The 12,642-nt window shown below is 53.0% G+C and overlaps 7 protein-coding genes across 7 annotated transcripts; 3 read left to right on the top strand and 4 right to left on the bottom strand.

Annotated features, from left to right (window-relative positions):
* Positions 1 to 159: 159 nt before the first annotated feature.
* On the top strand, positions 160 to 1,420 carry spn4 (Septin spn4; the record flags this gene model as incomplete). The annotated part of the gene is made up of 4 exons (XM_056207366.1): positions 160 to 214; positions 251 to 273; positions 306 to 384; positions 414 to 1,420. The coding sequence occupies 4 exons, from the start codon at positions 160 to 162 to the stop codon at positions 1,418 to 1,420; spliced, it is 1,164 nt and encodes a 387-aa protein (XP_056063341.1).
* Positions 1,421 to 1,465: 45 nt separating this feature from the next.
* Positions 1,466 to 3,432, bottom strand: SEC22 (SNAP receptor; the record flags this gene model as incomplete). Its single annotated transcript, XM_056207365.1, is given in 7 exon segments — positions 1,466 to 1,925; positions 2,098 to 2,204; positions 2,222 to 2,546; positions 2,628 to 2,638; positions 2,650 to 2,683; positions 2,712 to 2,811; positions 2,841 to 3,432. 7 exon segments carry the CDS (start codon positions 3,430 to 3,432, stop codon positions 1,466 to 1,468), a joined length of 1,629 nt encoding a protein of 542 aa, XP_056063340.1.
* Positions 3,433 to 3,543: 111 nt separating this feature from the next.
* MVES1_002537 (uncharacterized protein) lies at positions 3,544 to 5,233 on the top strand (the record flags this gene model as incomplete). Its single annotated transcript, XM_056207364.1, has 4 exons — positions 3,544 to 3,765; positions 3,800 to 4,573; positions 4,608 to 4,808; positions 5,192 to 5,233. The coding sequence occupies 4 exons, from the start codon at positions 3,544 to 3,546 to the stop codon at positions 5,231 to 5,233; spliced, it is 1,239 nt and encodes a 412-aa protein (XP_056063339.1).
* A 939-nt stretch (positions 5,234 to 6,172) lies between these two features.
* On the bottom strand, positions 6,173 to 6,808 carry MVES1_002536 (uncharacterized protein; the record flags this gene model as incomplete). Its single annotated transcript, XM_056207363.1, has 1 exon — positions 6,173 to 6,808. The coding sequence occupies one exon, from the start codon at positions 6,806 to 6,808 to the stop codon at positions 6,173 to 6,175; it is 636 nt and encodes a 211-aa protein (XP_056063338.1).
* Positions 6,809 to 6,864: 56 nt separating this feature from the next.
* On the bottom strand, positions 6,865 to 9,606 carry MVES1_002535 (phospholipase A2; the record flags this gene model as incomplete). The annotated part of the gene is made up of 1 exon (XM_056207362.1): positions 6,865 to 9,606. The coding sequence occupies one exon, from the start codon at positions 9,604 to 9,606 to the stop codon at positions 6,865 to 6,867; it is 2,742 nt and encodes a 913-aa protein (XP_056063337.1).
* A 163-nt stretch (positions 9,607 to 9,769) lies between these two features.
* Positions 9,770 to 11,433, bottom strand: MVES1_002534 (uncharacterized protein; the record flags this gene model as incomplete). Its single annotated transcript, XM_056207361.1, has 3 exons — positions 9,770 to 11,045; positions 11,140 to 11,294; positions 11,341 to 11,433. The coding sequence occupies 3 exons, from the start codon at positions 11,431 to 11,433 to the stop codon at positions 9,770 to 9,772; spliced, it is 1,524 nt and encodes a 507-aa protein (XP_056063336.1).
* A 76-nt stretch (positions 11,434 to 11,509) lies between these two features.
* Positions 11,510 to 12,638, top strand: SPT3 (Transcription initiation protein spt3; the record flags this gene model as incomplete). Its single annotated transcript, XM_056207360.1, has 2 exons — positions 11,510 to 11,716; positions 11,757 to 12,638. 2 exons carry the CDS (start codon positions 11,510 to 11,512, stop codon positions 12,636 to 12,638), a joined length of 1,089 nt encoding a protein of 362 aa, XP_056063335.1.
* Between the last annotated feature and the right edge of the window lie 4 nt (positions 12,639 to 12,642).

Raw genomic sequence — 12,642 nt, 5'->3', positions numbered from 1 at the left:
AGCACAAGCGACACCCATACTCCTCTTCAGCTCAGCCTGCATGTTGGGGACCATGACCATCGTAAGCAATTTTTTTCGGCCGAGATAGAGCTTGCATTGACCCGGCGGTTCCCCTGCCCAGCCAGTGAATCGGTTTGTTTGTGTCTACCAACTGCGAAAATGTCGGCAGCTGACGGGATGGCGACCATGACTACAACAACTACGGAGCCAATTGGTATGTGTACAAGTGTAAGGCTTTGCTAACCTACAGGGATTTCCAATCTGCCGAACCAGGTAGGTCCAGGTGCGCGAGAGCTTACACGCAGCGTCACAAGATTGCCTCGAAGAAAGGCGCCAACTTCACCTTGATGGTGGCTGGCAGCAGTGGTCTGGGCAAGACAACTTGTACGTATCTTTGTGCTATCTAACCGCAGTGATCAACACGCTTTTTCGCACCGAGCTGGCGCTTGGGCAAAACTACGCGCAGCGCTATACGAAGCAGCTCTCCAGGTCTGTTGAGATTGACATTATCAAGGCCGAGCTTGAGGAGAAGCAGTTCCGCGTGAAGCTCACTGTGATCGACACGCCCGGGTTTGGCGACTACGTGAACAACAAGGACTGCTGGATGCCCTTGGTCGAGTTTTTGGACGACCAGTACGAGCTGTACATGCGCCAGGAGCAACAGCCGAACCGCAAAGGCATCTCCGACCCCCGCGTGCATGCATGCTTGTACTTTATCGAGCCTACCGGACATACGCTCAAGCCGATAGACATTGAGACGATGACGCGTCTCTCCCAGCGTGTCAACTTGATCCCTGTGATCGCCAAGGCGGACACGATGGTGCCGCGCGACCTTGCACTATTCAAGGAGCATGTACGCGAGGCGATCCGTATCCACGGCATTCAGGTCTTTTCCCCGCCTATGGATGCGATTGACGAAGCGAGTGCCGAGCATGCACGGGCATTGATGGCCAGCATGCCATTCAGCATTATTGGTAGCAACAAGGACGTGAGGACGCCCGATGGACGTGTTGTTCGTGGCCGTGAATACCTTTGGGGCGTCGCCGAGGTGGAGAATGAAAACCACTGCGACTTTAAGAAACTGCGCTCCTTGCTGATCCGTACGCACATGCTCGACTTGGTCTCCAACACTGAGGACCTCCACTACGCAAACTATCGCCAGGGGCAGATGGAGATGCGCAAGTTTGGCGAGCCCAGGATGAAGAAGACGGATAACCCACGCTTTAAGGAGGAGGAAGAGAAGCTCCGACGCAAGTTTACAGAGCAGGTCAAGCTCGAGGAGAGCCGGTTCCGCCAGTGGGAGCAGCATCTCATTGCTGAGCGCGACCGTCTTAACAAGGATTTGGAAACTGCGCACGGTTCGATCAAGCAGCTCGAGTCTGAAATCGAATCCATGCAGCTCTCGCGCAGCAGGAGGTGATTGGGTAGATAGTTCCAATGCAATGCTCTTTTATTCACTTGCTAGCTACTCACTTTCAAGCTCTTGTGCCAGTTGCGACTGCCTTAATAGCATGTCGTCCTCGAGCTCGAGCTCAAGCGCCATAGTGTGCGCTTCTGCATTTGTGTCATCGTCACAAGGTGTGCTGTCGTCCAAAACAGGCTCCGGCTTCGCAAGTGGATCGAATTTTTTGGGTGGTGTGTCGAGCGCCGTTGCTGCACCGTGTGGTGCATCCTGACGTCGATGCGCGGCTCTTGCCGCGTCCGCTTGCCGAAGCCGCGCTTGTCGCGCGCGTTCATCCACCTGTTGCTTGGAATGCGCCTCGCCAGGACGCTTGGCGCCGACCGCGTCAAACTGCGCATGCTGTTGGATCTGCGGCTTGTGTGCATGATCACCGCTGCGATGCAAATCAGACGCGTTAAATGCTGCAACAGACGCAGGTACTTTGAGCACATCGCGCGCGTATTGGCGGTCGTACAAGCAGTTGCTATGGTCAGTGTTACACCAGCACATACCCTAGAAGGCGGCCAAATGTCTTCAGGCCTCGCTTAATGCTGTCTGTCACGGCTTCCTTCTTGCACTAGCGTGAGCAACGAAACAAAAGGCCTACCTTCTCTAACGCGGCATGCTTTCCTCGCACCCCTTCTGTATGCCCATACCCGACATCCTCATGGTATGTACCGTCGCGCAGTGTAATGCGCACTACGGCACTCACTCCGCAATTGCACTTTCCTGTCTCCACGTGTGTATCAAGCTGGTGTAAGCGCTGCGGAAGATACGCACATAATCCACAACCAGGCTCTGGATGCTGGTCGACCAACCGTTGAATCCAAATACTTCGTTTGCAAGATCCATAGCTTTCCATCCCTCAATATACGTCAGTTTTGGGCCACCGCCTGGACCTGGACGCTGACTCAAGTATTCCGGGCCGAGTCGCTGGTTCAATTTCGCTTGCAACGTTGCCAAGCGCGTCGCGCTCCATAATGGCAGCCCCGTCTCGGGGTCGACTTCTTCTTTTGTGCCGGAAAACTTGAATGCGGATCCACCGAATCCAACAGGGAACTGATCGTGCGTGTCATTTTGGATCCTGCCAAACTCGCTCTCCGCGCTTTGCATCCCTCAGTAGCGGCGGAGCGTTTGAGCCTGTCGTGTTGGACTCGCGCTTTAATGAACTCACGTGACTAGATACTTTAGAACAACCTGATGTACACAATTAAGAGGAACAGGATGGCAATCGCAGCGATGCTACAGTCAGGGAGTGGGGTATACGTACGGCGCATATTGACGTAGCATGGCCTCAAAATTAATCTTGCGAGCGGCGCGGCGGTATTTGAGCGATTCGTCGCGCAGAGACGAAGACATATTAGACATTTCTGGTGTCAGTGTTTGCGGCGCAACGTACGGTCCAGACTATCCCCACGCCACAGTAAATCCTCCATATTTTTCGTCATAATTTTTTGTACATCATGCAAGTCCTCATTGAGGCGGTCCAGGTTGCTCCCAGCCGCGGACTCGGCCGTGCGCGAGTCCGCATAGAGGCGCTTGGTGCGCTGCATAAATGTGTCTTGAGCGTGAGCACGCAAAAATGCATACGTACCAAATCCGACAAATGCGTATGGCCGCAAATTGCGTTGACCGACCTGATGACCATAGTTTGTTTCGAACTCTTTCGCCAGCTCATCCAGGTACAGGAATGCCAGCTTGCGCGGGTATGAGCGATCCGCGATCGTCAGGAATGCCACAGAGTTGCTTCCGCCCACAGGGGGATGCACCATGTAGCTATGTGTAAGTGATCCAATCTTATAGACATACTGCAGTGCCATCGGGCCGCTCTCGATTGTGCCACGCGATTCCGAATTGGGCGTGAGCTTCCGAAAAATTGTCTTAGCCTGTTGCTTATACGGCGTCAATCCCGGGCCTTCTTGTTCATCGTCCACACTCTGGGCGAGTGGCAGCGAATCGTATACGCGTACGATTTGAGTGGAGCGGACCATGGCAATGGACCACAACCAACGTGGGGCGTGGCGCTAGGCTCGGTCCAATGCCACGTGGCTTTCACCGCCTGTGTGGGCCCAAAGCCGCGCATGGCTCTTCTTGCTATCACAATGGATGCTCAGTTGCAGCAGCCAACCGACGGCATAGCACCGTTCACAAGACTTATTTTGGATCTGCGTGGCGTATGCTTTATCATTGAGCGCGAGACGCTCATGAGCCTTCCTGAATCAGTTTTGCTGTGTCTTTTCCCGAACGGCCTTGTCTTGTCCGACAACGGGATGGACGAAATGGGCGGCGACAGCGCTCAGGACGAGCACGTATACCATGTGGATGTATGTATAATAATTATGACATGCTAACTTGCAGTTTGATGCTCAATGTTTGCAATACGTGCTCAGCTTTTTCCGCCGCGCACAGGACTACTTCTACGGGACAGAAGTGACGCAAGGTGTCTACCGCGGCGGGGACACGGGGAACAGCTACCTTGACTATGTGGAGCAGATGAACAACAGCTTAATGGGGTATGGAGCGCCGTTCCACTTGCCATTCTTTCACAAACAGGCTGTGATTGTGTTGCGGGAAGAACTAGAATACTTCACCATTGCACCCAAGTCAATGGGCCGATCTGCAGCTCAGCCTACTGTCGGAAACGAACCGCCAAGTGCATCGCCACAATTCAATCATTTGAAGGATCTTTGCGGTGAAGTGCTTCTGCGCCGCCGCCAGATCTTTACCGCACTTCAACGCAATATCAGCAAGGAAAACAATGTGGCAGAACAGCATTTGATCGATATGCTTTGCATGAGCGGATTTGAGACCGACGACTTGTGGGGATACCGAGCACGAGAGCCTGCACGCTGTGGAATCACGAGCACAGCACTTGTGCTACTGAAAACCGGCGTTACGCATCCCGGGGAGCTTCCAGAGGGACGTGACGGGAACCAACCCGTCCCGAACAAACCGATCGGCGTTGAGCGTGAAGGCGTGAGTATGGAAAAAGGAATCGACATGAGCAATACTGTTTTCTCAGAGGAGCAGCTTGGCGAATGGGTCGACGATGGACAGGGCGGCATGCTCCGTGTGAATCAGCACCAGCTGAATACGACACAAAAATTACTCTTGTTCTGGCGAAAACCTGCTGTACGTTTTATTGCTAGCATTTCTGACTGGGCAGCGCAAATGCTGGTGGGATGGTGTCACGATCATTGTGCCTATGGATCCATCGATGCAAAAAGCAATTGGTATAAGCCGGTCGAACATGACCACAAGCTCGCTCAATGGCACCACTCCTGAAGAGCGCAAATGGCTTGAGCAGGGCATGGGCGTTCCCGTCCGCGTTTGGGTGCGCAGGGTTTGGACGCTGGAAGTAAGCTTGGTACGTGATTATCCTCCATACTGACTATGAATAGATTTAAATTAGGCTGCTCCTGTACATATATCTGCACTGTACAATATTCGCGAAACTAGACCCATGCTGCTTGCTGCTGTGCGGTATGAATACCTCCGCAGGTTGCGCTTACTCAGCATGGCCAAAATCGCAATTACGAGTTTAGAAAACCGCGCTCGCTGTCAACAGTTTGTTAAATCTCAACCGACCAGTAGTATGCACACGTTTTACAGAGATCACGCACTTGATTAGTGCCGTTATTGTGGCGCTGTGCTGCAGATGTTGATTCGATTGGGCGATATGCACTACGTTCTTCAGCCTTGAGGCGTGCAACTCGGCCTTGCATATCTATATCTTCTTTTAAGGCGCAGTCTGAACCCGAAGTCGATATGCTCTGCACCAGTACCGGTTGATTTGCCCTTACGTAAATTGGATGAGCTCAGAGGTCATAAGAAATAAAGAGTGTACCACCCATATGTCTGGCATGTCCATACAAACCGAATCCACAACAACGGCTCCCATCTTTCCGGCGTCGCCGGCATACGAAACTTCCGCGACCACGTCTTCACCCGACAATCCTGCTCACAGTGCAGCAAAGTCCGATAATAATACAATGCAACGGAGCTACTCGATGCCTATTTCGTCCCAAATCGAGTTTCAGAGGCAGCAGGATATTTTGACTACGGTGTACAGCTTAGCAAGCTCTGGCGAGCAGCTCGTCGCAGCGAATGAAAAGTCAAAGGAGGACCAAACAGTTTTACATAAGGAAGAAGACCATCAACAAGCAAAGGATGGTTCTGAACAATCACCGCAACCGTGGTGGGCGTATGGGTGGCCCTCCACGAATGATATAACGCGTGTACCCACCTTACCCCTGCTTCAATCTAAACGCACACGGCTACCACTATCAAACTACACGATAGAGGAAGATGCCACTCCGTCACTTGATGCGCTTAAAAAATCATTGTCCGAGTCTTACGATGACCTATCGAACACGGGGCAAAACGATGCATCTTTTCAGATGGATACGGCCGCTTCACCCACACGGTGCGGCATGCATGCCCAACTTTCTGGAGGATGCGAACCTTTGCTCCACGCTGCCTGTTCTACTGACCCGGATCATACCAAGAACCCATTGTCGCCAAACGACAATCGAGGCTTTTCGCAACATGCGATGACGCTTGCAGCAGCCAATCGTAAGAATTATCTCACCCGTTCTTCTTGTGACCCGATTCCCGAACCAGATATGCCACACAATCCCATGTTGTTTTCTTTCGCAATTCACCCGGACCACTTGCAGGCGAAGCAGTCCAATTAGCGAACCTTCACAGTTGTAGTAGTACCATACTAGTTTACGAATTTTCTACTTCGTACAAGCGCAAAATTTCATCCGCCATCTCGCGCACGGATTGCTCGCTCTGCGTCTTGGTAGCATCTGTATTTTCGATCTGTTTCATAATTCCGAGAGGGTAGCGGCGAAAGAGAGACACTTTGGATGCCACGCCCGGCATTTCATGCATGCGGAGATACTGAAGGAGACGGTCCACTGTCGCATCGCTCGCGTCGTACAGTTTTATGCTTCTCCGGTGTGTCCGGCGCCAAAAGTTCTCCTGTGACTTTTTGTGCACAAATGGGCCCCTCGGCACCGTCCAAAGCGAAGTACGTATAGGTAGCGAAGCTATGCCGCCCGAGGGAACCTTGAAAGCGTTTGCCGCGCGCACAGCAAAGTCTGCAAAAAAATCGAGGTCAAACATTTTGGCATTATACGATTTCAGCTGGAGCGTTGCAACATGCACACCATGTGTAGGCTTCATTGCCTCTACCGGCGGAACAAAGTCGTCCAACGAAACTGCACCGGAAGCAGGCTTTGTTAGATCGGCTCCGGTGGCATTTGACGGAGTACTGTATGCACGCACGCCTTTTGGGCTCAGAAACTTTGGGTATAAGCGCGAAGCCCACGCATCGCGCTGCAGGACGTTGCGGAACATAACAAAGAGCGTTGAGCGTGTGCTGCAAAAGAAAGACGATTATGTAATCTTGATGACTACGGTTCGGCGCCCAGCGCTTCGCGCGCGAGGCGCGCGGCACGGCGTCGTTCGTACGCGTCGCGAACAGCAGCGCGGATGGTGTGAATTCCTTTGCTATTATCCTCCACGTTCGCTGCCGCTGTGCGCAAAAGTGCGCATACTTGATCCGCAGTCCAAATTAAATTATACGATGTGCTCCACGTGGTGGACGTCGGGTCAAAGCCCGGCTGGACCGCATTTGGGAAGAGTGGGCAGTAGACAAGCTCGACGTCTGGATCTCGGCCTTCTTTGGGCCCATTCTTTGCGCGCCATAGCCCAAATCGCTGTGCAGTTTGCGGCTCAAAGACGGAGCGAACGCGTTCGGACTCTTGCGCCCAATCTTCCGCAGTGTCCGACTGTTCATTCTTGTAGTGCGCTGCGGCTTTCGAAGCTTGCAGCAAATCCGCAACGGTGTCCTTATTCATCTCCATTTCGAAATTGCATTCTGCAGCAAACTCAAACAGTCGCTTCTTCGCCTCGCCCAGTTTGATATCCGAAGAAGTGTCAAAAGAGATGAGCACGTCGGGTTTGCGTTCCTCACAGCTTAAAATATGGTTGGGCAAGTTGTTCGAAAGGCCACTGTCCATAAGTCGGAGCCTGCGCGAATGCTCCCAGTTCCACGAGTGCTGTTTTTGGGCGTCCTGGGGGCGCTCATCATCATTGGCATCGTTGCGATGCTCAGGCGCTTCTGCGCGCTCGTCCATCGGCGCCATAAAGGTGTTGGGATCCATGTCGGACAAGTTTGAATCGATGGAGGAGTTGCTGCGCCGCCGCTGGAACCGGGGAAGTGTAGGCATTTCAAGATGCGGTAATTTTGACACAAATGTGTCCAGATACCTAGTATCGTGCTCGGCGAGTCCAGCTGGCTGTGTGGAGACAGGCGCGGCTGAAATAGAGTTGCTTGTGCCAGAAACAGCGTCGGGTATATTTGCAGAGGGTTGGTCCTCTCTGGTCAACAATGGAGTTGCATACGGCTGATCAACGATGCTTGGGGGCCGTTCCTGGACACTCGCCTCTGTGACAAAGCCAGGTCCTTTGTCCTCTTCGTGAGGGGGCATATCAACCACAACATTGTCCATGCCATACCCATAGAATGGGTTCGGTTCATCTGCCGCGCGGATAGGATTACCCCAGCGCTTCTCCCATTGCTTCAACTGTACAAAACTGTTGACCCAACCGAGGATGGCAGACATCGCCGTTCCTTGCGGTATTGATGCAAGCATGGTCGCAATGTAGGCAGAAATTGGGCCAGCAGGTGCGCCGGTGCACTGCCCCATAATCATGGACAAGTTTGTCTCTGGCAGTCGCTGCGTTGAGCTTCCATTCTCAAAACGGCGGCCATACGCCCAAGTCGGGATCCATGCACCAATACTGCGCGAACCAAACTCCAAGGGCGAGATTTCGTACCAATCATAACCACTTCCATACGGTGAGATCTCCTTGATTTTCGGCACATCAATGATTGGGTCCTCCTCTTTGGCATCTTCTGCGGATTTGGTAGGGAGCGGCGACTGCTTTGGCACGACCTCGCGCAGCTTCTTGGGGCGGGGGCGCCAAACACGACGAACTCCGGTAATGATGGGCATTGGTTGTTTACCCTCGTCGAGACCCGCTCTTTTCCATGTCTTGGACCATTGGAAAGTTTCCCTCGAGAGGCCTTCAAAAGGTTCATACGGCGCGTTGCGCTCAGTGTCTTGTCGCGCATGCGGGCCATTGTACGAGAACTTGGTGCCCAATAAAGCCAAGGGGCGCGGAAGGAACTGGTATGAATGAATGAGTGTTGCGTAAAAGTCCATAATGCGACAGGAAGCGGGTCGGTTCCTCGCTTTGCGCATAATAGGTCCCAGTAAGTAATAGATACCGTTGGCGCTGCGCGCAATACGATTCATTGCATGCAAGCTCATGGGGTGTGTCTCCTCATTTGCCATAGCCATCAAATGCGAGATCAGCACGTCGGAGGAACACTTGGCAATGTTGTAGTATGCGGCAACTGTCCAGCAGCTGCCGCTGACGCCCGACACCCATGTCGCACAAGGCCACAGCCCCGTACTCTCCGCCTCCTTTATAAATCCAGCGAAGCCGTAGATCGCGCGGTATCCACCACCGGAGCCACCAATTGCGATGCGTGGAACGTCGTCGGGATGGACGTAGGTGCCTTGGGGAAGCCGCAAAAAGGTTGCGAGCGCGTCTGTGCCCTCGGAAGAGATGTGCCGCAGTCGCTTTGCAATAAATGACTGTTCTTCCGGATGCAGCTGCGCAGAGCACCGTACTTTGGCGTCCCATTCGAGCTCCGGGTAGGTCACTTTATCGTGCATGTCATACTCCACATGTGCACGAAGCTGTGACAAATCATTCAAGCGCCATTTCCAGCGCTGCAACGTAGGAAGCGGCGTCAGAGCCATGGGCGGCGGTAAATTCAAAGGGAACTGCGAGGGTGGAAAGAGGAATGGCAAGCGAGTCTCGAGCCACCATGGTTTGGGCCCATGTTCGCTCTCGTCGACCGGCGCATGCTCCCCCTGGACCACGGCTGCTTCATGCCCAGTGTGATTATCTGGAGCAGATGTGCGCGCATTTGGCCCAGTCTCTGCGTCAGGCGCGGCAGAAAGCAGCGACTGCATACGACCGTCTCGCGCTGTACTTTGGTTTTCCTCGGTGTTTTCGTACCACAGGCGAGTTTCACTCGTTTCGAGACGCGAAGTAAGCGGACGAGCTGCAAACATGGTAACTATTGTACATATCAGATAGCACTTCATGTATAGGTAAGACGGTGTGGACCGAATCGACTGTGGCAACGCCATAATCGACACCGCGCGTCCAGCGAAGCCGCAGTTCCAAAAATGTCGCTCGGGCAACACCAACGTCACGTGCACCGGATTAGGTCGCTTAGAAGCCCAGCGCGAGGTTGTGCCACGGCAAATCTTCCTCGTCGTCGACCCATCTTGTGCGCTGCTCTACCTCCGCAAGGAGTGCATGGAGCCGATTTAAAGTAGCTTTCATCAGATTCACAGAAATGCTCAAGCTCGGTGTGGCTGTTGTGCCAGTCCATGTACTCGCTGCGTCGCTGTTTGCGTCGCCAGGCACGAGCGTATTGCTGGTGGCCACCGATGCGGTATCAGGGCGCAAATTTTCCTTAAACACTTCCCTGTATATAGCAAACGGTATATCTCCACCCTGTGCACTGTCTGGAGGCATTATAGCATTGGGGATTGGTTCGTAATTTGCGTCTTCCTGTGCCGCTTCTTCCGCATGCTCGTCCTCGTATTTGTGTTTTGCGATAAGATTTCCAAACTGCTTGTTCAGTTGGTCGTTTGCGGCTTGAACACTTTGGCCTGCTCGGAGCACTTCTACTACACAGTTCTGTGCGCCGCGCATGTCGTATTCCGCCTCGTCAATGAGCGCGTCCATATGCTTCTGGTGCTCGATGAGCGCCTTTTCGCGCTCAAAGGAAATGCAAATTTCTGCCTTGGTATACTGGAAGCAGTGTTGGCATTCGCCGTATGATGCCTCAAGCGAATTATATAAACCCATTTCATTCACGATTCGCTCGTGGGTCTGATTCGGCATGAGCGACAAATCCAGGACTTGGAAGCGGGGGGGCAGGTAAATCATCGGTTGTCGTCCTCGAGCAATAGCGATCTGGGTGAAAAAGTCACCCAAGGACGCTTTGGTGCGAAGCATGAGTGGCGTAACTGCTTTCACGGTGGTGAGCATATCGCCAGAAAACAATTGTTGATGGTGCAAGGTATTCTTCGGGACGCCAATATCCATTCCTTTCTGTAGCGCTTTGCGCAATTGATCCAGACAGAAGCGAACGTGTGTTTCGGCGCGCTTTAGCGGGACTCGGGCACGTTTTTCCCGGTTAATCTCACTCGGGAGTAGATTTTTTGTTGCGCGCTGGAGTTTCAGCTCGAAAACCAGCGCATCCAGGCCAGGAAAAAGTCCCAGCACTGTATCGGGAAACATATCATCGCCCAAGCGCTGCAGACCCTGCTTAAGTCCGATAAAATCGACGTGCTCACGCTCAAGCATGTCGCGCTCTTTTTCGAATGCCCGTTCGCGCTCTTTTGCAAGCTGGACTTGAAGCGCTGCGCGCTTCGTATTTTCGCGCGCAGCATCCAGACCTTTATTTGCATCTTCTACCTTAGCACGCCGAACGGAGCTTCGGGATGAAAGTTTTACCAACGGCGATTTACACAGCCGCTGGTACGCCGCTTGTTTGACGAGCCTAGCGTAAGCTCCCGTTTGTTACGTACTCGTCCTGTTCACACCTGCGGAGCGCAGTCTCGTGCGTACGAATCGCGCCTAATATACCCCAAAGCGCGCGTTTAGTTTTATCCTTTCGTTCTGGCACGTTCCCAAGCGAGCGAAGGGCATCTGAGATGAGTGCGTGCATGATGTACGCACGGTACTGTTTCGTGAACTGTACATTGCGTCAGCATACACATACCACGTACTTCTGCACCATTGTTCTGTATATATATAATGTTATCCTCTTCCAACACCTCATAAGGCAGCTCTTGCTCGGGGCTGCACTTTGCAGCGATCATGGGTCAGCGCGGGGAAGCAGGGCCAGTTCGGTCCATGTGGAGATGTGGAGGTAGGCACGCCTTCGTTCTTGGCGCCATGAACGAGGGTGTGTTGGCGCGTGCAGCGTCAGCAGACGCGATCGAGGGCGCATCTGCGTACAAATACCAGCAGGAGATCGCACAAATGGTACTTATTTACAATATAAGCTCACAGCAGATGTTTGTCTCGACGGAGATTGAGAATCCGGATCCGCAAGTGACCCGGTTGATTGAAGATATCGTGCGGAACCAAGTGATTGAAATGGTGTGTCTCTTACCTGCGCACTAATATACAGATTATACAGTCGCGAAAGCTTGCAGCCAGGCGCACGTCCAAATACCTTTCGCCTGAGGATTTACTCTTTTTGATCCGGTACGACCGGGCAAAGGTCAACCGTTTGCGCACCTATTTGAGCTGGAAGGATGTGCGCAAGAATGCAAAAGACAGTGGTGGAGAAGGGGGTGGTGGTGCTCCTGCTGGTGGTGAAGCTGGAGAAGGCCTGGAAGAAACAGTGGTTGATGGGCCACTACGTGTCAACAAACGCAAAATGCGTTTGCCGTGGGAGCTTTCTGCGATATTTAGCGATTATCCACGTGTGTCCGCTGGGCTGGCAGGTAATGCGGAAGACGCGGAAGAGGAGGACGAGGATACGATTGAGACAAACGAGGATAGTCTTCGAAGGCTAAAAGCAGCCGATGACACAACCAGACGCATGACCAGAGACGAGTATGTATTCTATTCCGAATGTCGCCAGGCTTCATTCACATTCCGCAAAGCCAAGCGCTTCCGTGAATTTATCCATGCGGGCTTGTACTTGGACGTGAAGCCCAGCGATGATACGATCGATATTCTCGGCTTCCTTGCGTTTGAAGTCGTCCATGAACTATGCACAAGCGCGGTGCGAGTCAAGACTGAATGGGAAGGAAAAGTACGTGCTGTACAAACGTCTGCCCAGCGTACATCTGAGCATGACGGGATCCGGAGCGAAGAGAGAGCAGAGGATGCACAAGAAGAGTCCACCTGTACTCTTTTCAGTATGCCGCCGCGATCCGAGCCGCCATTGGAGGCCTGGCATATTCGCGAAGCATTCGCACAGCTGCAACATGACCGCCATCTCTTAGAGACAGGCCGCAGAACTGCAGGACCGAGCGGGGGATTGCGTCGTACACAGGTATTTGTTATATAGTACA

The sequence above is a fragment of the Malassezia vespertilionis genome, chromosome 5 (assembly GCF_029542925.1).
Source record: "Malassezia vespertilionis chromosome 5, complete sequence".
In the NCBI taxonomy this organism is placed as follows: Eukaryota; Fungi; Basidiomycota; class Malasseziomycetes; order Malasseziales; family Malasseziaceae; genus Malassezia; species Malassezia vespertilionis.
This window is presented reverse-complemented; position numbering and strand designations above follow the sequence as displayed.